The sequence below is a fragment of the Mytilus trossulus genome, chromosome 10, assembly GCF_036588685.1.
Source record: "Mytilus trossulus isolate FHL-02 chromosome 10, PNRI_Mtr1.1.1.hap1, whole genome shotgun sequence".
In the NCBI taxonomy this organism is placed as follows: Eukaryota; Metazoa; Mollusca; class Bivalvia; order Mytilida; family Mytilidae; genus Mytilus; species Mytilus trossulus.
In genome coordinates this window covers 74,588,746-74,616,666 of record NC_086382.1, presented here as the reverse complement: position 1 = coordinate 74,616,666, position 27,921 = coordinate 74,588,746, and the positions used below count along the sequence as shown (strand labels likewise).

Here is a 27,921-nt window from a genome sequence, read left to right as displayed (position 1 = left end):
TACTACGGAATGTTAGGGCCATGTTAATTTACCGTAATAATCCGATCAAAACATGGCAATAAGGAACCAACAATAACCCTAAAAATATTGTACGAGGAAAAAAGCCTACAAAAACGAAATCCAATGAATGACTAAGACATACTGGATCCCACAATATTATGTAAAACAATAATAAAAAATGACAATGAGAATATGCGTTATTTATTGTTCATAATCTAGATTCATCTATCTAGACTTTGCGGATCATCATGATTGTTTCTTTCAGTGAGTAGTAATAGCCCTTCCAGGTTTCCCAAATGACGCCATCAGCAAATGAAGTATGGTTTCCTTTCAGATAGAGGCCATTAAGGTTGCTAAAGTGACATGCATTATACCACCAAGCTCCCTTGTAGACGACTGCACAATCAGTACTACTTTTATCGTTATCCCTATCTTTTGTGGAGAATTTCTGTCCGTTCTGAAAAGCCATCGAATCTCCTGTTAATATATGTAACACGCTGCAATAGGAAATCATGTTACTATCTTTTCGATTTTAAACATGTCTTTGACACTTTGTTGCAGTAAATGATCAAGCCATTACTTTTGCCGTTGAAATGTCGGATGTTTGTGTCTGTCCCTTAGCAATTTTATATTAAACTAAGGTATTTTAATTTGTAATAAATGTTTTCGTTTTTTTTCTGAATTAGCATACTGAGATTAAGTATCGACACCATTGAAAAAATATGAAATTTAGATCTTTCCTATGAGGGCGTTGACTTGATGTGAAAAACGTTACTGCTTGGTTACACAGGCAAATTTCACTCACATCAATTTCACGTGAATTTAAATTCATGTGAATCTCACGTGAAATTCAAATCAATTTCACCTCAAATGAGCTTATACGTGAAACTCACATGAAATCAGTTTTTGTGAGTTTCATGTGATTCTCAAAAATATGAAATTTAGATCTTTCCTATGAGAACGTTGACGTGATGTGAAAAAACGTTACTGTACGCAACAGCTTGGTTATAGAAAAAAGAAAAAAAAGGTGTAAGACACCACCAAAATTAAAAAAAAAGAAAAAGTAAATTTTAATTTCAATAAACATTTTGGAATTATACCCTTCACCAGTATATATGTTATGTAAAATGAATTTAATTGATGTATGCTCTTTTTCTTCCATCAACTTTGAGATTGTATGTCTAAACACTTGCAATATATAGACCCTAACAATGTTTTTGAATATTTCTGACGATATATTCTGGGTATTTTCTTTGATGATAGTGATAGCATATACTGATAGTAACTGATAAAACAAAGAAGACTATATGAAGAAAAAGGAGAAAAAGAAGAAGATGAATACTTTTATCGTTCTAATTGCAATAAATAAATAATTGTATCATAATATTTCGGGTTGAAATAACTATGCTTAGAAACTTAATTAATTGTATGCACACTTATTGCCTTGATGATTAAAATAAAGAAATGTGGCAAATGAAACAATGGGAAACAGCCATTTGATTACAATCTAAGCTTAAGATCTGCAAAATTATGTTAAAATAGTACATCATAAGACCAATTGGTTGCATTCTTTGACACATTGCCCATTTCCATTTTAAATATATTATATATAACTTTCCTTTTATCAAATTTAGAAACAAAGAAGAAAGTAAATAAGGATAAGGGTAAATAACAGAATTAAGAGAGTTACAGAGATGGAAATACAAAATGCTGACCTGCATAACCAGAATAATCACTAACACTCAAAATGTAACCAGAACTTTCACTACCAACGCTGAAGTGGTCATAAACTGCATAAGTTTGGCGGTTTTCGAAGTCTTCCATATCAATCCGCAAGCTGTAGTGTCCTTGAGAGGTCAGAAGATGCAGATAGTCGTTACCTGATGTAAGTAAAATAATAACCAAGTAATCACATAACCAGAAATTGTTTGCCAATATAATCACAAATTCATTAATTACATTTTAAAACATGAAACAAGATAATCAAACAATCAAAAATACAGTCCTAAATTATCAACTAATCATGACATATTGGGTCTAGTAATCAACTAATCATGATATATCCAGTCGGGTAATGAACTAATCATGACATATCCAGTCTGGTAATCAAATAATCATGACATATCCAGTCTGGTAATGAACTAATCATGACATATCCAGTCGGGTAATGAACTAATCATGACATATCTAGTCTGGTAAGCAATTAATCATGACATATCTAGTCTAGTAAGCAATTAATCATGACATATTGGGTCTGGTAATCAATTAATCATGACATATCCAGTCTGGTAATCAATTAATCATGACATATTGGGTCTAGTAATCAATTAATCATGACATATCCAGTCTGGTAATCAATTAATCATGACATATTGGGTCTGGTAATCAACTAATCCTGACATATCCAGTCGGGTTATCAACAAATCATGACATATTGGGTCTAGTAATCAACTAATCATGACATATCCAGTCTGGTAATCAATTAATCATGACATATCCAGTCTGGTAATCAATTAATCATGACATATTGGGTCTGGTAATCAACAAATCATGACATATCCAGTCTGGTAATCAACTAATCATGACATATCCAGTCTGGTAATCAATTAATCATGACATATCTAGTCTGGTAATCAATTAATCATGACATATCTAGTCTGGTAATCAATTAATCATGACATATTGGGTCTGGTAATCAACAAATCATGACATATCCAGTCTGGTAATCAACTAATCATGACATATCCAGTCTTGTAATCAATTAATCATGACATATCCAGTCAGATAATCAACTAATCATGACATATCCAGTCGGGTAATCAACTAATCATGACAAATTGGGTCTGGTAATCAATTAATCATGACATATCCACTCTGGTAATCAATTAATCATGACATACTGGGTCTAGTAATCAACTAATCATGACATATCCAGTCTGGTAATCAACTAATCATGACATATCCAGTCTGGTAATCAATTAATCATGACATATCCAGTCTGGTAATCAATTAATCATGAAATATCCAGTCTGGTAATCAACTAGTCTAGTAATCAACTAATGATGACATATCCAGTCTAGTAATCAACTAATCATGACATATCCAATCTGGTAATCAACTAATCATGACATATTGGGTCTGGTAATCAATTAATCATGACATATCCAGTCTGGTAATCAAATAATCATGACATATCCAGTCTGGTAATCAACTAATCATGACATATCCAGTCTGGTAATCAATTAATCATGACATATCCAGTCTGGTAATCAACTAATCATGACATATCCAGTCTAGTAATCAACTAATCATGACATATTGGGTCTGGTAATCAAATAATCATGACATATCCAGTCTAGTAATCAACTAATCATGACATATTGGGTCTGGTAATCAAATAATCATGACATATCCAGTCTGGTAATCAACTAATCATGACATATCCAGTCTGGTAATCAATTAATCATGACATATCCAGTCTGGTAATCAATTAATCATGACATATCCAGCCTGGTAATCAACTAATCATGACATATCCAGTTTAGTAATCAACTAATGATGACATATCCAGTCTAGTAGTCAACTAATCATGACATATCCAGTCTGGTAATCAACTAATCATGACATATTGGGTCTGGTAATCAACTAATCATGATATATCCAGTCGGGTAATCAACTAATCATGACATATCCAGTCTGGTAATTAACTAATCATGACATATCCAGTCTGGTAATCAACTAATCATGACATATCCAGTCTGGTAATCAACTAATCATGACATATTGGGTCTGGTAATCAATTTATCATGACATATTGGGTCTGGTAATCAAATAATCATGACATATCCAGTCTGGTAATCAACTAATCATGACATATCCAGTCTGGTAATCAATTAATCATGACATATCCAGTCTGGTAATCAATTAATCATGACATATCCAGTCTGGTAATCAAATAAGCATGACATATCCAGTCTAGTAATCAACTAATCATGACATATCCAGTCTAGTAATCAACTAATCATGACATATCCAGTCTGGTAAGCAATTAATCATGACATATCTAGTCTAGTAAGCAATTAATCATGACATATTGGGTCTGGTAATCAATTAATCATGACATATCCAGTCTGGTTATCAATTAATCATGACATATTGGGTCTGGTAATCAATTAATCATGACATATCCAGTCTGGTAAGCAATTAATCATGACATATCCAGTCTGGTAATCAACAAATCATGACATATCCAGTCTGGTAATCAACTAATCATGACATATCCAGTCTGGTAATCAATTAATCATGACATATCCAGTCTGGTAATCAATTAATCATGACATATCCAGTCTGGTAATCAACAAATCATGACATATCCAGTCTGGTAATCAACTAATCATGACATATCCAGTCAGATAATCAACTAATCATGACATATCCAGTCGGGTAATCAACTAATCATGACAAATTGGGTCTGGTAATCAATTAATCATGACATACTGGGTCTAGTAATCAACTAATCATGACATATCCAGTCTGGTAATCAACTAATCATGACATATCCAGTCTGGTAATCAATTAATCATGACATATCCAGTCTGGTAATCAATTAATCATGACATATCCAGTCTGGTAATCAACTGGTCTAGTAATCAACTAATGATGACATATCCAGTCTAGTAATCAACTAATCATGACATATCCAATCTGGTAATCAACTAATCATGACATATTGGGTCTGGTAATCAATTAATCATGACATATCCAGTCTGGTAATCAAATAATCATGACATATCCAGTCTGGTAATCAACTAATCATGACATATCCAGTCTGGTAATCAATTAATCATGACATATCCAGTCTGGTAATCAACTAATCATGACATATCCAGTCTAGTAATCAACTAATCATGACATATTGGGTCTGGTAATCAAATAATCATGACATATCCAGTCTAGTAATCAACTAATCATGACATATTGGGTCTGGTAATCAAATAATCATGACATATCCAGTCTGGTAATCAACTAATCATGACATATCCAGTCTGGTAATCAATTAATCATGACATATCCAGTCTGGTAATCAATTAATCATGACATATCCAGTCTGGTAATCAACTAATCATGACATATCCAGTCTAGTAATCAACTAATGATGACATATCCAGTCTAGTAGTCAACTAATCATGACATATCCAGTCTGGTAATCAACTAATCATGACATATTGGGTCTGGTAATCAACTAATCATGATATATCCAGTCGGGTAATCAACTAATCATGACATATCCAGTCTGGTAATTAACTAATCATGACATATCCAGTCTGGTAATCAACTAATCATGACATATCCAGTCTGGTAATCAACTAATCATGACATATTGGGTCTGGTAATCAATTTATCATGACATATTGGGTCTGGTAATCAAATAATCATGACATATCCAGTCTGGTAATCAACTAATCATGACATATCCAGTCTGGTAATCAATTAATCATGACATATCCAGTCTGGTAATCAATTAATCATGACATATCCAGTCTGGTAATCAAATAATCATGACATATCCAGTCTAGTAATCAACTAATGATGACATATCCAGTCTAGTAATCAACTAATCATGACATATCCAGTCTGGTAATCAACTAATCATGACATATTGGGTCTGGTAATCAACTAATCATGATATATCCAGTCGGGTAATCAACTAATCATGACATATCCAGTCTGGTAATTAACTAATCATGACATATTGGGTCTGGTAATCAAATAATCATGACATATCCAGTCTGGTAATCAACTACTTACTTTAAAAACTGCCAAGTATTCGCATAATAAAAAAAACAATGAGAAGGCCCATATGAGCAGGAAGGTGTAACTTTTCAGTAGCCACGACCATACTTCGATCAGGTATGATTTGTTATTTTTTTTAAATTTTTTTTGTCTATTGTATAGTTATTACTGTACTGATCTTTTATGATCTTATAGGATATTCTTTTATACACTCCTAATTAATCTAGTGATCGAGACTAAAATGTAGAAGGGTTGAGATAAAACAAAAAATTAACTAGCTTAGTCCTGACACAATTTGTATGCTGCTGTCCCAGGTCAGGAACCTTGTCAGAGGTTGTCAGGATTTAAATGCAGAAAAAGAAACGCATAAAAACGCTGTTTCTTTGCTTCTTGTGTTGTTTTAATTTGGCTGTGCATGAATAAACTCGTCATAGATATGTGATGTTATGGCAATGATGGATACACCATATCCTTTGGTTTTCCATTGTTTTAGACGTTTGAAAACTGATTTGTAATAAGATTGACCCTTGATTATATCGTGTCTGTCAGCCTTTTATTGACGAGGGAACCCAGAGTCACCGGAGGGAAAAACCTGAATAAATAAGAAATAAATAAGAAATGCATGCACAATGACAGAAAAGCAACATCTTAAAGATGCTCGCTACTCCGAATCAAAATAACATTTTTTTAATAACTTTGTTATACATTTATAGTAAATACATAAGGGAACTAAAAACTAGAAAAAAAACAGAACAAGGTTCGTGTCGTTCTTTTTTCATACATTAAACATTGACACCTTTTTTTCTGTCAAAAACTATGAAAAAAAAATAACCAGGATTTTATAATATTTTCAAATATAGTTTTTGAACTGTATGTAATGAACTAATGAAAAGAAAAGTAGGGGTTGGTGGACAACATTTGCAATAGCACAGCATGGATGAAACCTGAGGATTCCACAAATCTGAACAAAAAAATCAAAAACAATAGTAGCAAAACATCCTTAATAAGTTTGTATAGCTTTTGACACAGGAATGGACAAAGAACAATTCGATAACTTTCTGAATTAAAGTACTGTATCGGATATGTCATAGATGGCCCACAAAATCCTAATATATCTCCCTATATATGTAAAACTTTGTGTTACCCAACCAAAATTCTTGACTCTGGTCACCAAATCCTTGCTTATAAGCGTTCCATTCTCTATAGAAGTTTGTCTCACCATTCATTCTACGTTGAAAAACCTGAAAATCACAGTATATTACAAATATGCCCATTTAGTCGTACAATTCATTCTAAAAAGCAATGCCAAGAAAATATAATATCTTTTGAATATATAGTCTTTGAAAATACAATACATGATAAAACATAACTAGCCACAGGGAAGCTATCTTATAGGTCGTCGGTGAAATATACAGAAACGTCGCACGATACTGGTGTTATTTTGGCGAAATCGTGGACGAGACACATTCATGTCACTAATTTATAAACAATAGAAATGATATGCTGAAGTCTTATATATCATTTAAAAGCTTTTAAAGTCTGCTTTTAAAATATTGAAATTTTGTATATGTAATTGACCATTTTTATTAAGTAATAATCAATAAAACCTTCATTTTGGAATATTTTTCCTTGTCCCGCGTTACACTTTAATTTTTTGAAATTCTCAATATTGTAAAAAAAAGCATATAAAATATTCCACCAACCATAATTAAAAAATTTGTCTTAAACAAATAAGTCATTATTGGTCAATGATGTAATGTGGATTTCTTTCTTTGAAAGGACTGAATTTGTAGTAACGGGATGAATATGAAACAAATTAAATGTCCAATGCACGAACAATTGACGTCATTTTTCTAAATTGTCCCCAAAAAGCTGAATTACAGAGCAATCACCATGTCGTAAGTAAATAATTTTCATACTAGTATTTTGTGCAAAGCTCACACTTTCGCCTCATGCAACTATCTTTTTTTTTAAAATAATTTCTTTTTATTCGAGTTGAATAACAATGTCCGACATTTTGTTCCCTTCAAACCTAATTGATATAGGGTAACGTTTTAAAGTTTTTTCATGAAATGTTTTTGATACAGTGCTATTCGCTACCTAAAAAGAGTAAAGGGGATGAAAGTACAAATAATTCTCTCTAGTTTGATATTAAAAAAATCTCATTAATTTAATTTAAAATACAAGATATAACTATAATGTCCGATAAAATGCCCAACATACGATTTTGACGTTATGTACGCGTAGTTATTTAACAAATTATACAAATGTAACAGTTACGCCTAATTGTCATTATTGCAGTATTCACATACTATTTGGAATACAGCAATATTTTGGTTGCTCGTGAAGAAAACTTAAATTTTTTAAATAACCGCTCTACCAATTCATTGGAGGGGCAAGATTTCCTCGCAGAACTGAAGTGGATTCTTGACATTGTTATTATGATCGACAGACCAATCCAAGTTAAACTCTTTGATTCGCTGTTTTACGTCATGCCCGCTAACAAATTGAAAACTACCTATACGCCTGATTTCCAAGTGCAGATTTTTAATATTCGTATGGTCATCTTAGATAATCTTACTGATCAAAATACTATAATAGGGAACAAATTGACTATGATTGAATTTAGTAGTTTCAATCCTGTAATTATGATCCGTCTAATACATGTTGCATCCTAAATACAACTTTTTGTGGTGCGCCTGTCAGATGCGGAACGTACAGATAAGGTAATAGGTAACAGGTGAATATAATTATATTATACTATTGGTATAGGTATCTGATTCGACCCGAAACTTGTTAATTATTGGCAAAACTAATTATGTGGAAAACAAAAGGGTCTGGAGTGGTGTAATTTTTAATCCACATCATTATCCTATATTAGCTATATATAAAGTTGAATTATTGAATTTTTCGCTTTTACCTGATGACGGCTGACAATTGGATCTCGTTATTTTAATATTATAGATGTGTATTATTCTAATGATTTCAATTTAATTTACATTTTTTAATTTAAATTTGCTGATAAAATGCTTAGTATCTATTATCTAAGAAAAAAAACGAAGTTCTTGAGGTATTTCAGTAATAAAATCCGTTAAAATTTATTTAAGAACTTGAGCCATCGTAAAAACGTGCAATCTAACGTTTTTGTTTTGGCAAACGTCTTCAAGTGTGTAACGGTAGGTGACACCAGTATCGTGCGACGTTTCTATTACATATATATAATTTTGTAAAGTAAAATTTCTAACCGTATATTAAACCGATTTAATTTTGATTAATTAAATATACCATTAACCAATCTATTTAAATTTTTATTTAGTATTCATTTCAAACTCACAGTCCAGCCCCCGCCATGTTTCTCCATTTCACAGAAAGCCTTGAAACAAGACAATTTATCCGGGAAGATCTTGTAAATTCCACTTTTGCTAGTTGATTTGTCTAGGTCACCACAGTCAGTTGGTCTTTTTACTGAAAGCAAAATACATATAGTTATATACATATAACGTTTTGTCCCAATATAACTTGAGGCATATGATGCAAAAATGTAATCAATTTATTATTTTGTAATTTAAAATCACTTAAAACCTGATACATCAAATTACAAAAGAAATTGTTCTATTTCAAGGCAGTTTCAGTTTTCAAATACTTGGACCAGTTTCACGAAGCTGTTTTAGGACTACGACATTTATTAGGATGGTCTTATGACATATCTTAGTCCTAAATGGGTTTCACAAAGTGGTCATAACTTAGGGCTTCTCTCAAAGTTGGGTCTTCACAAGAGGTGTCTTATGATAGTCTTAGGGTAGTCATACTTATTTTTATATATATTAAAATTATTTATCTATTATCTCATTAGCACATCTCCCTTTATTGATGTTAGCTAATTCTTTATAAGTTGACAACAATGATTCATAATTTAAAAATACATTGATTTCGATATATGTTTAGAAATAATGCACGATTTTATCCGTTACCCTTATTCATTTACTGTAATCGATTGAGTGACAAAATGAATTCAACTCACTTTTACCAACTAAAAGAAGATCATCACTTTATAAATTTATTTTTCTTAAATATGTATTTGAATATTTGCCTTTTAAGTTTTGAAAATTGGTGCATTATTAATAGATTATTTTTTATATATTACAATACTATTTTATATTAGTTTTACAAATACTATAATGATGGAATATAAATCAATACGTTTAGTAATTAATGGGAACCAGAAACTACATTTACTTGAACGATTCAATGATTTCAAGTTGATATTTGAAAATTAAAAGTACTTGTGACAGGGTTAGCTAAGATCATCATACGATAGCTTCGAGACGAGGTCTTAGATATGTCAAAGGATAGTCAGAAGGGATCATAAGACATAACAAAAGTGTAGTTTTATTTCTCAACTACTGGTAAAAATTATAAAACATGTATTAGAATATAAGTTCTTAGGAACTCTTTTAAAGCACAAAGGTAACCATATATCAAGTCTAGAAGACCCAGAAAAAAAGTCATGATTGATGTTAAAGCCAATGTAGCTTCTTTGGGAAATCTTCTTATAGAAATATTTACTAATCTTTTTTGATAAACAAGTTCAAGCGGTTATAATTTTAACTCGGGGATAATATCTTCTTAGACAGCTATTCTTAAATAGGACACAGTTCTAAGATAAAAGCTGAACGAAATAATAAAACCTTTGATATGATTTGATTTATTGATAAAACTCCTTCCGAAAAGGTTCACATTTATTGTCGTAATGTTTTGATGAACACAAGAACTTTGGGTGAATGTTAATTATGTCGTTATATCATGAGAGACGGAATATGATATACATCTGTTCGACCATAACGAGGATTCATATTATATTCATCCTAAATATTGGCCACATGATCCTTTGGGAAAAACAAGGATTTTATAAATCATTGGGTAAAATCAATACGTCGTGACAATTATATCGGCCCTCGCAGATTTTGACCTTTCAATTCAATTAAAATGCATATTAAATTGCAATGTTGGCGTTTTACATATTTTAGTATTAAAAATGCTGCTACATTATGTATGTATCAAATTGCATAATATTTCATATCTGAAAGCTTGACTGGAATCGGTAAATTCATAAACAATCGAGCACGTTTTTACCATTCAATAGATTTTCATCAACAGTTTTGAAATAACAATCATGAATTATTGACAAGCATTACCTACAATTTTAATCAGATGTTATTGTGGGATGTACGAAATACTTGATACCAACTGTATGAATTGCTAAATGATTCCCTTGTGTAAAATTTTCAACAAAATGTATAATATTTGAAGGTATTTTTTTTTTACTTTTAACACTTTCAAAGTCAAAAAGTATGAACAAACAGTTTTTGTCTGAATTTGCATGAATTTTTACTTGACATTCTTAATTTGTCTGAATATTGTTTTAACATTTCTTCATATAAAATAAATTTGTCTAATAACCTTGATTTTTTCTTGACAAGTGTCTTAACAGTATGGACATTGTCTCAACACTACCTGTATCATCCAATAAAAGTTTGGATTAGGCTAGACCAATTCTTGACTGTCTTTAATTTGTCTCGATCTGTCTGGACATATTCTAGACATTCTAAATAAATTCTGAATACGTCTCGACACATTCTTGGCAGTCTTAGATATGTCTTGAAACTATCTCAACAGCATAAATTTTGTCTGAAATGTGAACAGACTAATTCTGCACTGTTTAGTACATTATTTTGCTGTTAATTCTTTACTACTTTTTATTATGGCTAAACTAAACTTTGAAGAATCAAGGATTAATTTGGTAAAGTAAGATACCCTTTTGGTGCAACTAAGTTGGAATACCCTGAATTATCCCCAATATAGTTTAATTTTTAATTATTTTTTATTAAACATATAAATTAATTGTTTCACTTGGAATATAAGTCGAAGTTACTGACCAGCAGCATTTAGATTTTCACCGTTCGCAAAACTGCCAGTCAAATTTGCTTTACTAAAAGAGATGTCTTGCATGCAGTTTTAAAATGTGACCATGTGTTTCTTGTGGACCTCACAATTCATCTTTTGGGTTTGTGTGGCTAAAAAAGAGGGAGGGGGTTGCATTTTATATTTTTGTTTATATCAAAAATACATATTTGTAATATTCACTTCTTCCTGGAAAGAAAAAAAATGTTTAGATCTATATTATGCATGTCTGTTTGAGATCCATTTCATTAAATCATAAATACATTTTTTTTTTATTATTTCTGGAGTAGATAATACTTTTCTTTTAATCTTTGGGAGTTATTGATTTTGTCTTATGTAAAATAATTAACTTCATAATTTTGATGATGAAAATCCTTTTTAATCCATTTTTTTTTTCTTCATCAAAATGATAATTTCCATTTTCATCTATCAATTTTTTGTGGCTAAAAAAGAGGGAGGGGGTTGCATTTTATATTTTTGTTTATATCAAAAATACATATTTGTAATATTCACTTCTTCCTGGAAAGAAAAAAAATGTTTAGATCTATATTATGCATGTCTGTTTGAGATCCATTTCATTAAATCATAAATACATTTTTTTTTTATTATTTCTGGAGTAGATAATACTTTTCTTTTAATCTTTGGGAGTTATTGATTTTGTCTTATGTAAAATAATTAACTTCATAATTTTGATGATGAAAATCCTTTTTAATCCATTTTTTTTTTCATCAAAATGATAATTTCCATTTTCATCTATCAATTTTTTTAAAAATTGTAGTGGCAACGTGGGTCAATTGATAAGTTATATGGCTAATTACAGGTAAAGCAGTTATTTCTATTCGATATGCATCGAGGTGCATGTACGCTGGGGTGTGGAATACCTCAATTTTATGGGGAACATCCTGTCCATGTGTATTCCAACAGATGACATTACACAATTTTTTCTTCTGTTAAATGAACGATTTGTATATCATCATGATCTGCTATTTATATAAACCACCTGTTGGTACAATACTTTTGTACCATATTAACATTGAATGTTATGAATGTTGAATGAAATATGTCTACAGTAGGATTGGTTTTAATCGTTTAATTTATAAGATTTGGGAATCAAAATTTTTAATTATTTAAACATGTCAAAACCCCACATTTTAATTATTTCATTAATTAGATTTCATAGCAATATTTGCATTTTTAAAACTATTGATATATTCAAATTTTTAATTATTTTACATTCCCAAATATTTTCTTGTTGTAAGAAGTGTTACTTGAAACAACAGTATATAATATTGAGAGAAATAAAGATTAAAGTTATATCCTGAATATTGGTCATGATTGGTAGAGCTCAGAAATGTTAAGTAAATTTAAAACACAATTTAAAATGTTTAGAATATGTCAAGCCATACTTAGAAAAATAGAAATGTCGAGAATATGTCGGGAAATTCTGAGACATTATTGAAATGTAAAGAATTTGTCAAGAAATTTTAAGACAATATTCAGAATGTTGAGAATATGTCGAGTAAATTTCAAACAAATTCAATATTAATAAGAATTTGTCAAGAAAAAATTAGACACAAGTCATACTTTTGGAGAATATCGAGTGAAAGTTCATGCAAATTAAGACAAAAACTGGTCTTTTCAGACTTTTAGACTTTTGAAGTGAAATCTGTCAAAACAATTAAACAAAATTAATTTCGGTATACTTATATACTAAAACATCGAATTCGCAATTGCTAGAAATATTAAAAGATAATTGATATTAGTTTCAGTTTGTATGGTTTATTTTTGTATTTAAATTAATAATGATCTATTACGTAAATGTTCTGTACATGTAGTTGTGTTACTAAGCTTGATCTAGTTGATGTATGTGTGGTACCATGGTTCTCTCGCCTCGCAACTGCTTCAATTATAACAGTCCGATCTAGGAAGACCACTTCTTATTTTTCGCAGTCTCTATCTTACCTTAGGCTTGTTCTATAAGGTCGGTCATTTAAAAACGTATCAACCGTATCGTAAACGTTGTCGTATCCGCATCTGCAGATATATCAAAAAATATTTTGTGAACCCGAGCTTAAGACTATTATACGCTTTTCTTCATTTTCTTTTAACAACTAATTAGAATTTCTTCGAAACAGTCCGTCACTTTCAATATTTGCGATTGTGGTGTTTTTAAAAGAAAGTTATTTTTAACCACTGTTTCATGCCCTTATAAAAGAAGCCAATTTAGGTAAAGTACGCATATATCGTACATAATCCTCAAATATATTTAAATTATCTTACATGAATAAACACGACAAAAATCAAATGTACTACATATATATACATATTATGAACTTTGAATATGTTCATTTGTAATTTTGTCATAAAAGGTTATAGAAACACGAGTTGTCTTCAGATGTCATATACATACATTTGGGAAAATGTACTGAGTATCATTATAATTGTCAAATAACAACTTAATTGGTTCTACATGAGCACAAGTTTATACACAAACAAACGATTTTACCGTATACACTCCTATCATGCCTGTAACTGTAAACTGATCCAACTATCCGGAATATCGATTTACATGTTCCACAAAAACTCGATGTGTGTTTTTTTGCATTAGAAATAAATCAGTTGTTGATTTGCATTATTGAAAGACCATAAAATTAAACCTCGAGATCACAAACTGTTTTATTCTATATATCTGCGGTTTCGGATACGTCAACGAATATGATACGGTTGATACGTCTTTAAATGGCCGACATCTATTACTGGTTTATAAAATATCAGTGACCGACGTAGAAAGTAAACTTGGATTTAGTCTCTCGTGTATAAATTTGAGTTTGGTATGACGTCCATTATTTCTGAACTAGTATATATCTTTGTTTAGAGGCCAGCTGAAGGACGCCGCTCACTGCATTTAAGAGCCATTGGTGGCCTTCGGCTATTGTCCGTCCTATGGTCACGTTGTTCGTATTGCTAATTTAGTTGTCTATGTTGTGTCGTGTGTACTATTGTTTGTCCATTTTTAGCCATGGCGCTGTCAGTTTATTTTCGATTTATGAATTTGATTGTCCCTCTGGTATCTTTCGTCCCCCTTTGTTGTCTCTTTGACACATACCCCATTTACATTTCGAATTCTATTATTGGAATTTGATAGTTAGAATTATCCGATACTGAAAGTAGATTATTGTACGATTGTATACTTTTTGTAGACAAAGTGAGATTGGATGAATATGTTGGTGCCAGTTCGTGTTTAGATTTATACATTAATAATGATTTGTGGTAATATATTCTCTAAGTAATGGGAACAATTCCAGAATCCTTACATAGTTCAATAGATGGTTTATGAATATCGTGTTCGTTAAAAAATAATTCTAGCGATATTGTAGCTACTTGAAATACAACATAATCAGGGTAACTTGAAACACAAAAATGTTGGTTCATGTAGCGTTCTTGTGTCTTCTTGAAAACAACTATGACATGATTAAGCATTACTCGAAAGCAAATTTTTGACATGCTTTTATTTCCCATTTCCATTCTCAATTTTATTTTGCTGTCATATAAGAACTTGAAAAGTAAGCTACATCATGTACATGTAACAAATATATGCAAGAAATGACATAAAACCACAAAACCGACTCTGAATTTAATAGTACCTGATATTGATGTAGAACTAACAAACTGGAGATGATCAGAAATACAAATGGTTTTTATTCTTCGAGTCAGATTTTTATTACCGAAACCCTTCAGCGATATCAATTAAAATAATTTAGTCACAATTTAACACTAGTATTAAGGTTTATCATAACAGTCAAATTGGCAAATATGGCCTTAATAATAATTTTCCTTTAAAAAAATACTGTGTACAGACTGACATGTGCGGTTTGGGAAGTTTTTATGTTTTTAGATATATAAAAGTTAAATTTATTTTGAATATCTGAAAGATAAAATCATTTTAGATAAAGATCTGGATTCAAAATATTTTTTTTGTCCTATGCTTGAACAGATTTTTTATTTATCAATTTTGGAATCAGATAATTTTTTTTAGGAAAAATAGCATAACCCTTCATGCCTTTTCAAGTTCTATGTTTGTTCCCTAAACATTTTCCATCTGAACTTTATTTTAGACATAAACAATACGTTAATGTAGCCTTCGACATTCGTTCTGAACAATCATGCATGAAATATTTGCCACTGGACGTTAAACAACAAACAACCATCAATACATAGGACATTGTCTTAGTATAAAGCTGGCATTTTAGGTAGCGCCTTCCTCATATTATGTGAATGAATATATGTTGTTAAGTGCCTAAAGGTTATTTTTTTAATATTAAATGATGCGCTTTTAAATACTGAATAATAATAATAATAATAATAATAATAATAATAATAATATAGGTTTGGCTATCCATTAAATCAGGTTCAACTCACCTTTTTTCTTAAAATGTCCATTACTAAGTCAGGGAATGGCAGTAGTTATCAAATAGTCATTTATATGTAAGTTGTTGTTTTGCTTTGTTGCACTTCAGTGTTCATTTAGTTCCTTTGTTTTCCTCTTATATTTGATGTGTCTCCCTAGGTTTAAGTTAATAACCCGGATTTGTTTTCTCTCAATCGATTTATCACTTTTGCCTTTTGTTTTGTGTTTATTTCGAGTGTGAAAATGGCATTACGATGTTTTGAATTTCCGAGGAATAACATTTACAATATTTTAGTATTTGGATAAATGATACATTCAATAGTTTGTGGGCTGTTGTTTGTCTTTCGACGCTTATCTTCTAATAGAATCTTTGAATTTTGTATTGAATTTATCTGAGAATGAAATAAATTTAAGCAGTTTGACTTGCACTGTATCCTTTTTGACAACAGTAATCGTACTAAAAGCCTTGGAATGGCACAAACGAAACAAAACAAAAATGATATCGTCTTCCCTTCAACCTAGTTGGTGTTTCGTTTGCGTTGAGAAAATTTCAACTCCTGATAAACTTAAAGATTACAAATCAACAAAACGTGCATTACATGTATGCATAAGTGTTCAAAATTTGCCTTTTTTTTTATCCCTAAGAAACATGATGGAGCATTCCTCAATTTAAAATGGAAGACAGTCGAAAGACCTCGCTGGTATAGTTGTTGTATGTCATATCTTACAATTTTGAGAATGAGTTTTTAATGACATGACTATTACTGTTGATATCAACTCGAGTTTTCTGTGGTAAATTGATAATAAAGTAAAAAAACCATTTCGACTGAAAAGAACGTGTGTTAATAATTAAATTAATACAAAATCTTTACTGAAAATGAGGATCAACTCTATTTAACCTCCATAACCATGGTAGCATACCTCTATAACATAAAATAAACTTCATGACGCGATAATTATAAAAAAAACTTTTGCTCTTAATCTTCCTAACCAAGTTTTTTTTTTATTTTAATTAAAACTTGCTAAAAAAAGTTAGATTTAAGTTTTTTTTCAAAATTTTATAGGTTTGTACATCTGTTATAATTAACGGGAAATAAATGTGTAACTAACTGTCTGTTTGATATTAAGCAGATTAAGATATAATGGGGATCTCAACATTGCCATGTGTCCTTTGTCCTGACATTTTGACCTTTTTTAGCAGAAAAATGACAATCTAAGCCATTATTCTGGGAAATCCTTTTGGTACAATCTTTATATATATACAGAGTCTACGAATTCGTCGAATGTTTGGACATTAAAAGAACAGGAGGATCTCATCGTCATTTAAGCGGTCCCGGGTAGGTTTTCGCTATATATTTATTTATTTGGGCTTTTCATATATATTTCTATTAATATTTCTAAATGTTTCTAGAGTGTTTCAGTTTTTGTTTTAAGAACTTTTAGATATAAAATTACATTTTTGATGCATTTTAATGTTTTTTTTATAATTATTGTTTATATAACATTAAGACAAATATGTAACTTACATAATATAAGCATTGATAAGGGTTTATATTCGCAGACAACTTGAAGAGGTCATAACACGATTTCCTACGTATCTTGTCACAGCTCCTTTTAACAATGAAAATCATGCTTTTAATGTTGTCAAATATAATATTTTTTTTATGATTTTCAACTAAATTTGAATATCGAACCGACTAATAGCACCCGGTTGGATATTGAATATCGAAAAAGGAACCGGCCGCTAACTTCACAACCATTATTTAGACGTTTAAAGACATTCAGGATTGTTTGGAACCTAATGGATACATCAATGCATCGAACTTCATCAAATAGTTGAAATGTTGCTTGACTTATATTCGTATTAAACAAATGCTACCCAATCATACAATGCTTATCTTATTAGGCAAGTAAACAGAAAATCCCAAATTGGCGGCAATAAAATAAACCAATGATCAACTCTCTCGTGTAATAGGGGGACTTTTGTTTTTCAAAAATTGTTTAACTTTCATTTTTATTTCGAAAATCGTTCGAGAATGAGAGTAAAACAATGGAAGATAAGGTGGGACGAAACTTTTGTTCCATTATGTTTTGCAAGAATATGTTGATTCTGAAAATAAAATGAAGACATGTCCCCCTTTTTTCGCAAAAGATAAAGATGTGCCTTATTATTTCATTAGTATTTGCACAAAAGATTACAATGACATGGTTATGATTATATTCAATATACCACGTAATTGATTTTAAAATTCACATTTAGAAATTAATTTTCGGTTTTTGAAAATGCTCGATGGATTCTGTCTTGAATACCTTTTATATCGTATTTCAATGGTCAAACAGATAATAAACGATAAGAGTATTTATGATTTTGGAGATGACCCCCACATCATATTGTATTCATCTTTCATCCAACACGAGCGCCATTGGAGATGACCCCACATCAAATTGTATTCATCTTTCATCCAACACGAACGCCAACAGTAGTATCGACTTGTCTAACATGTCTATTAAACTTAGCCTTTAATGGCGACTCAGGGAAAACTAAATAAAATATATTTCATGTATTAGTCAAAATAATATGTTAATAATTAACCATATCAGACAATCGCTTGTAAAACGAAGATTATAAACGCCACGTATTTCCTTAACTTCTATTCCATAAATAAATTGGCTTAAATAAAACAAAAAATGATATTGCTGATAGCCCAGACAACTCGAGGACACCGGATTTTAATAAGTTGAAAATACAATAATGTATAAGCATAAACAGATGAATAAATCAATGCAATTATAAATGATGAGTGTATCCTGATATGCTGTATATTTAAGTAAAATACCAAATAACGACTGACAAGGAACAACCAACACAAAAGAGTTAACTCGGTCAAACTACATTCATTACTAAATATGTAGTAACAAAAGTTGGAAACCTATGCTCGGAAGACCGTCTCAAAAGGTATACTTGGACAGTATAAACAAAATGAAATATCTATTTAAGGTAGCACAATACAAAGATTTTTTTACTTCCAATCACTAACCTTTTAAATGCTGTAACTTTCTTATGAATGCATAGAAAATAATAACAAAGGTATATATAGATAGATAAAAGATTAATCTTTTAAATGAATGCAATATTTTTATTATGCAATCATTATGTAATTAATTATTACGTAATTAGTGGCAACATCTAGGTAAGTTCACTTGAATGAATTTAGCTCTATCATCTCTTTAACTCTACAGAAAATTTTAAGGAAATCTTAATCAACACATCATGGGCTTCAAAAGGGTGTCTCAGATTGTCTCTATGGTATTCCATTCTCTCATAAATCTCTAATTAGTGTAAACATCCTAACCACATAAAAGAAGATAATGTTTAATTAGGTGTAAAATTTGTTCTATACATTCTATCTGAAATCTGAGACACCCTTTTGTAGATAATGCCCATAGGAACAACATGTTATAAAATCAACCCTCTAGGGATACCTATGCAGAAGCTAATTTCATTTGAAAGTGGAAATTTGGTGAAAAATATTTTAGAAACAGTTAACATTATAATTGGTTACATAATTGTTTTCATAATACTAACATTGCATTAATTTGAAAGAATAATCTGTTAGCTATCCAAAACTCTTTTATAAATTTTCAAGAATTATTAAGAAAGTTACAGCATTTTAAAACTTGGGAGTTGGAGTTATAAAATCTTTGTATTGTGCTACCTTAATCATGAGCAGAAATATGAATAAAAAGTAAACAATGTAGCATATCTGAAATATGTAAAAAAAAAAAAAAAAAAAAAAATGGAAATTTTTACATGACTAATTAAGAAATTCATTCTCATCGTCAATACTAGTGTGTCCCGCTATTATTTGATACGCGATAAAATGTAACTTCTTCCCAATAAATACACAGGTTTAATTAAACAAAACAATATAAAAATATTATTCATATTGCGATAACTCAGACAGCTAGAATAATTTTCCCGTGACAAAATTCGGAAATTCATACGCATCGTTAATAAAAAAGAGAGAGACCAAAGATACCAGGGAGACAGTCAAACTCATAGATCAAAAATAAACTGACAACGCCATGGCTAAAAAAAAAGGCAAACAGACAAACAATAGTACAGAAGACACAACATAGAACACTAAAGAATAAGCAACACGAACCCCAAAACATAGGGTGATTTAAGGTGCTCCGGAAGGGTAAGCAGATCCTGCTCCACATGTGACAAACGATTTCAACTATTCTTTGAAACGCGGGAAAATGTAATTATAAAGAGGTTAGCTGGTCTTGTCATTTTAGAAAATAATCATTTTCCTTAAATTTATCAGAGTTATCTTTCTTAATTTGTAAATTACACATTTGCTAATCACATTTTAAAAGTACAAAAAAAAATAGCATTTCGTAAATGGTCGCGCTAACCTACAACAAAAGAAAAACATCTGATTAAAATCTAAAACATAAGCTTCAGTAAAAAGAGTATCACTACTCACATCCAACTGTGAACATTACATGATTAAACACACCTTTTAAAACGAGACCGGGATACTGTCTATAAACCCTAAACAAGAGTTTGTATCTCAGAGACAGCGACCCAAAACTTTTCCTTCAATCAAAGTCTATGGTAGGGTTCGGCATATGTTTTCACTCGAGGACTTCCATATTGTTATGCCCGACTTATGTATGTTATAGTGTTATTGAGGAACAACCATTTAACTATAAGGGGGGTTTAGGTTTTTTTTTCTTAAACTATATTCTGCTCATCGATTAGACGACAACAACTATTCTGGTCAATCAGATGACCAAAAAAAACAAATAATTTCTGAATGCAGATTTCCCCATACATTTTCTGACTCACAAAATAAACACCATAACCGCCCTTGAAGTTAATTGTTTCTACCTCATGTATCATTTTTACCGATAAACAAAATGTATGGAACACCAGAGCTGCCTTATGATGACGATAATTATAACATTAAGGGTTTATATATAACATGGATATATTTTTTTTTATATACGACATCTGACTATTATACACTGTCAATTTGCAATATCACTGAGATTAATGTACATACTATAAATACATTTGGATATTACATAGAGCTACATTTCCATACTATTCTGTCATTTTTCTTTGTCATGACGAAATTCTATTATATACCATAAAAAGTAAAATCACAAACATACTGAACGTAGAAGAAAATCAATTTGAAAAGATCATTATCATATTTCAAAATCAAATAACAAAACACATCAAAAACGAATAGACAAGAACTGCCATATTCATGACTTGGTACAAATGTAGAAAATGGTGGATTAAACCTGGTTTTAAAGCCCTTACCCTCTCACTTTGATGAGATTCTCATCAAATTCTGTTATATTTACAATGATGCGTGAACTAAACAGACACAATAAATATAATAGTCAAAGTATGTGTACAGCAATCATCTTCGTGTAACAATTTTAAAAGGAACAATTTATCAGAACACAAAAACATCTATCCACAAACACATTTATTGATTTGCGCGTCTGACGTCAGAATTTTTTACGTCACATACATTTGTCGTTAAATGTACATACACACAATTTTAAAATTTCACATAGGCAATACTAGCATACAGGGTTAGAAAATCAAAAGTATGTAAGAATAAATTTCAGAAATACACCGAGACTTAAAATAGTCCAAAGGTTATATAGAATTTATAAGAATCCACAAATAATAAATTCCACTACGCGGTTGAACAATTTTGACGTTTGTGGTTCAACGTATTATTTGTAATTCATAATAGAAAAATATCATAATGACATCAAATAGAAAAAATATCATACTGAGGGGATCTTTTAAAGTACAGAGTCACATTAAAGATATCTTACAAAACGAAAGAAATCCCTTTCCCTTTCATGAATGTGACCTACCGAATGAGACTATTTACCGGTTTTGTAATCACATAAGCAACACGACGGGTGCCACATGTGGAGCATGGTGGGGTTCGTGTTGTTTATTCTTTAGTTTTCTATGGTGTGTCATGTGTACTATTTTTTTTATGTTTTTGCTTTTCATTTTTAACCATGGGGTTGTCAGTTTGTTTTAGATTTATGAGTTTGACTGTCCCTTTGGTATCTTTCGCCCCTCTTTTCTTGATATATCACGGAATTTTGTTTTCATACTATATAGGATTAAACACATTTTTTCTACAGGTCTAGAGGTTATTAATGTGTAAAAGGGGGCGATTAACTAATAGATCTTAATTTTTGAATCTGTAATCAGATCAAATCTTGGCAATAAGGAACCAATAATGACACTAACAATATTGTACGAGAAAAAAGTTTACAAAACCGAAATCTAGCGAATGACTGAGACATACACGATAATCTAAAAAAAATAACAATACAAATCACAATGAGAATATGCATTATGTTTTGTTCATAATCTAGATTCATCTATCTAGATTTTGCGGATCATCATGGTTGTTTCTTTAAGTGAGTAGTATAAGCCTTTCCAGGTTTTCCAATTGACGCCATCAGCAAATGAATCATGGTTACCTTTCAGATAGAGGCCATTTAGGTTGCTTTGGTGACAATTATTATACCACCAGGCTCCCTTGAAGAAGACTGCACAATCTTTACCACTTTTATCGTTATCCTTATCTTTTGTGGAGAATTTCTGTCCGTTCTGCTTAGCCATCGAATCTCCTGTAAATATACGTAGTTATAGGAATTCAAATACTCTAGTAATATCCAAATACATAACAACGATGGGATTTTAAATCTGGTTGCAATGTTATTGATTTTCAACATAGCATTGTGTTGCAATAAATGAACAATTTATTTCTTTTTTTCGTGAAAATATCAAATGTTTGTGTATATCCTTTAGCAATTTGGTATTATACTAAAGTATTTTGGTATTTTCATTATCTAATATATTTTCTTTCTATTTCATGAATTAGCGTACTGTCAGAGATTAGGTATAGACAAATATCATTGGAAAAAATCGAAATCAAGATCTTTGATATTTTGATAATAAAAAAAAACCAAGCGTAAATCACCATAAATTAAAAAGGAAAAAGGAATATAACCTAACTGCGGCCTACCTTAGCGAAAGGTCGTGAGAAATAATCAGTCAAACAAACTTTATTAGATTAACTCTCAATGGAACGACCGTTTTCATTGGTAAATTCAAACCTTCGACCTCACACCTGCAAATACAGAACACGCGTACTAGAGATGACCAGGATATTGACGAACGAACCTATCTCGACGAACAAACGTACTAGGAGCGGTAATTGTATGTTTACAAACGAACTGAAAACTAAAAGGTTTAATATGTTTGAATTGCATTCGGGTGCAATCACGATAATAGAGAGAAAAAAGTAAAATCACAAAAATAAATCAATAAAATAGTCAAAATATGGGAACATCAGTCATCATCGTATAACAATTTAACAGGACACAACAACATCTACTGTCTACGAACACATGGATTGATTTGAGTGTCTGACGTCAGAAAAATTATATACGTCACATAAATTTGTCGTTCAATGTGCATACAATAGTTATCAAAAGTACCTGGATTATAAACAATTTTAAATTTTACATAGGCAATGAGCGCAGACAGGGTTAAAAAATCAAAAGTATGTAAGAATAAATTACAGAAATCAAACTAGTCCAAAAGTTATACATAGAATTTATGAGAATCCAAAACTTTTAAAAGGAACAATTTAACAGGACACAAAAACCTATCCACGAACACATGGATCTACTTGAGTGTCCGACGTCAGAAAAATTATATACGTCACATAAATTTGTCGTTCAATGTGCATACAAACAATTTTAAAATTTACATAGGCAATGTACGCATACAGGGTTAAAAAATCCAAAGTATGTAAGAATAAATTACAGAAATAGACCGAGATTCAAACTAGTCCAAAAATTATACATAGAATATATGAGAATCCAAAACTTTTTAAAGGGAACAATTTAACAGGACACAATAACATCTACTGTCTAAGAACACATGGATTGATATGAAATGCATTTAAAAAAATTACCAATTTAAAATGGTTTTCATGATTTACCGATAATAGTGTTACGTATGTTACGATATCATATAGTTGTTTATTGTTGAACGCATGATGAAATGTACATCACGCACAGGAGTATTCGAGTGCATCGACAACTTTTACTTTACTCATATTTAGATGCTCTGTAACAATATGTAAATGTGATGTTATGGGATCGTGTCTTTGTCTGTCTTTTTCATTTGGCATACAATTTGTAAATGTAATCTCATGAATGAGTTTATATATGACAAGAATGTATTCCCAGTACACGGATGCCCCACTCACACTATCATTTTCTATGTTCAGTGGACCGTGCAATTGGGGTCAGAACTCTAATTTGACATTAAGATTATGATCATATCATAAAGAACATACTTATACTAAGTTTCAGGTTGATTGGACTTTAACTTCATCAAAAACTACCTCGACCAAAAACTTTAACCTGAAACTGGACAGACGGACGAACGAACGGACGGTACGACGAATGAACGGACCCACAGACCAGAAAACATAATGCCCCTCTAATATCGTAGGTGGGGCATAAAAAATATATTGTTTTAACCCGTTCAAGAATGTTTTTTTTAAAGTAGGAAGGGGGGGGGGGGGCTAGTATGTTAAATGTTGTCCTGCATTTCTTTAAATGTAATCTTTGTCCTTTTGTTATTTTTCACTCTAATCGGTCCTGCTTTTTTGTATAAGTCTGTCCTGTTGTTTTTTTTACATAAATTGTCATCCCTCTTTTTTTACTCCAAAGTCATGTCCTCCTTTTTTTAAATTTTATCCTCGCCCCCTCCCCCTCCCGTTGGTGGAACGGCTCTTGAGGTTTTCCTATGTATTGTCCAAATATTGAATGACTCTGGTCTCGATCTTATATTGCAGTCGATTGCAAAATTTGAGTGTGTAGGTAAAGATAATATGTTTGGTTAGCTTGCTTGCTAGCTAAACTGTGAAGTCATTATTAGGTATAGGTAAACTCCAGAGTAGACTAGTCCGACAGTTAACCAATCTATCTATATGTAGGACTAGGCTAATTTGAAAGGAGGTTAGTATACCTGCATAATAATGACTTCATTGCTTAGCTACCAAACACGCTAACCAAAGATTCTACTTTTACCTACACACTCAATGCAATCGGCTGTAAGTCTATTAATTATCACAAAATAACAATACAAAAAATAATCAAATGGTCCCTTGAAAGTACAAGCCTTATTGTGATTTTCTGACAGATTCTCCTTTCATCATTAGGCAAATTGGACCGCTGTTACCAAAAAAAATCAGCAAAAGTCATTTCTAAATAAAATTCAAAATGGAAATGGGGAATATGTCAAAAAGACAACAACCCGACCAAAGAGCAGATAACAGCCGAAGGCCATCAAAGGTCTTCAACTCCGTGAGAAATCCCGCATTCGGAGGTGGGCCTTAGCTGGCCCCTCAATACTATTATACATTAGTTCGGTGAAAATGGACGTCATACTAGACTCCAACACATATAAATGAACTAAAATTAAAAAATACATACACGACTAACAAAGACCAGAGACTTAGGACAGGCCCAAACATGCGGCTAGGTTAAACAGGTTTTGTGAGATCTCAATCCTACCTTATACCTCTAGCCAATGTAGTTTTGTTGAAGTGGTCCTCATGGAAGGAAATTTCGTTTAAGAATTTTAGTTATGATCCTGGACACCAATGGTAGAACTAACGGAAATACAATAAACGATTCAAAATCAGAAAGTGCGGTTGAGGCACGAAGTACAAGTGTATGTCATTCGTGAATTGTAAATTCCTCCCTCCATGCAAACGAAGTTTTGTGTATATAGGATAGGAATCGCTCCGCCCCGTAAGTTTGTCGGTTTAAACAACAAACGTAAGGGGCGAGGTGACTGTGTGTGTATCTGGTTGTCCCTCTTCAAACTGCCTGTGTATTTTGTCTAAACTTTATACAGCTCCTGACAATCATGCAACTGTGTTTTGATTATCAAAAGTACCAATACACTAGTAATAAAGTACAATATATATTTTTGTAGCATCCCCTTTTTACGACATGCATGCAAATATTGAAAAAAAATTATTTAGGAACTTTGTTTTTTTAATTTGATCAGGGTTCCTTGTAATCAGCCTAATCTAGCTTGTCTGGGGCATAAGCCAACGAATTTAATAAATTTCAGCAGAGAAAACAAGATTAAAAAATTAAAAATGAATTATATCAATATCATGATAAACTTTTATATCTGTGCTTTCACCCTTTTATACCCCAAACACTTTTGGGACCTCAAATTTTAAAACAGAGTCTTGAATATCGAGTGCACCTTTTTCTATTGTAGCAAACATTAAATTATTTTAAAATGCTCGGAGTAAGCTAATAAAACAGGTAATATTTCTTTAAACTACATGCAGATCAATGCAATTTTTTCACTTCGACGATTGGATTAAATCATTGATATGTACAAACTGCCGCTCCCGCTTCGCACGATTCGTCAAGTTACGCTTTCGTACGTTCGTTCGTCAATATCCTGGTCATCTCTACTATAACGTTAAATGAACTGATTAATATTCACGTAGCTGGTCAAGGTAGTTTTTAGCTTCCATCGTCGTATTCGCATACATCATTCCAATCACCATTCTAGCTTTTATAAATGTGCATGTGAAATTCATTGGTTTTATAATTTTCTGCAACTGGTAGTAAAGTCTAAACTTTAAAATCTTAACAGTTTTCACATTCAAATATTAAATTTAAATGTCTCCTCTAGATCAAAGGACGACATCAAAAGTTCAATGTAGGATAATAAAACCTCAATTCACATATTTTTTTCATTAACTCCACCCAAGTTGCTTATCCTGCCTTTTCTTTTACTCAATGGACTCGATGAATTAACGTTGTACTTGAAAAATAAAACCGTACTTTTAAACAAACACTTCTCATATTATTTGCCAAGTTTTAGGTATTCGACATAGGATAGTGATTTTTTTGGGATTCCGTTTACTTGAAGAAAAAAAATTCCAAAGTTGTATGTAAATTCATAACATGTAACCATCCATGCTTTGTTAAGAAAAAACGGAGATGACCAGTCATGGCACAGGGAATGATTTAATGTAGTTAATAAACGCCAACGATATACTTCATGAGGTTATGCTAATCTCGGTCGATAAACGAACGTAAATTATATATTGTTAATATTAGACCGTTGTTTACCCGTTTGAATGGTTTTACACTAGTAATTTTGTGGCCCTTTATAGATTGTTGTTCAGTGTGAGCCAAGGCTCCGTGTTGAAGGCCGTAAATTGACCTATAATGGTTTACTTTTATAAATTGTTATTTGGATGGAGAGTTGTCTCATTGGCACTGACACCACTTCTCCCTATATCTATGTAAATAGAAACAGACAGTTTTAAAAAAGGTGTTTATTCAACAAATCATTTAAGTGTATTGATAAAAAGGTGAGCTTTCTTGTTGTACATGTTTAGTCATCCATAATTTCTTGATATTTTGTTTATCAGTTTATCATACACGTTCTGTTTTGTATTTCATTTTAAATACGAATACATACTACATATACTTCAGCGGATAGTTCAACAATATTATGCAGCTCTATTCTTACAGTATAAAATTAAAAGATATATGTTCATCAATTTAAAATCGAAAACAGTACATTTATATTGAAAAAAGAAGATGTGGTATGATTACCAATGAGACAACAC

The 27,921-nt window shown here is 31.3% G+C and overlaps 1 protein-coding gene across 1 annotated transcript; it reads right to left on the bottom strand.

The window, feature by feature from the left end:
- Window positions 1-22,847, bottom strand: LOC134688167 (ryncolin-2-like). Its single transcript, XM_063548640.1, has 5 exons — window positions 22,706-22,847; window positions 9,128-9,258; window positions 6,938-7,034; window positions 1,716-1,880; window positions 1-477 (listed from the first exon to the last, which is right to left on the bottom strand). Exons 1-5 carry the CDS (start codon window positions 22,845-22,847, stop codon window positions 230-232), a joined length of 783 nt encoding a protein of 260 aa, XP_063404710.1. The 3' UTR covers window positions 1-229.
- Between the last annotated feature and the right edge of the window lie 5,074 nt (window positions 22,848-27,921).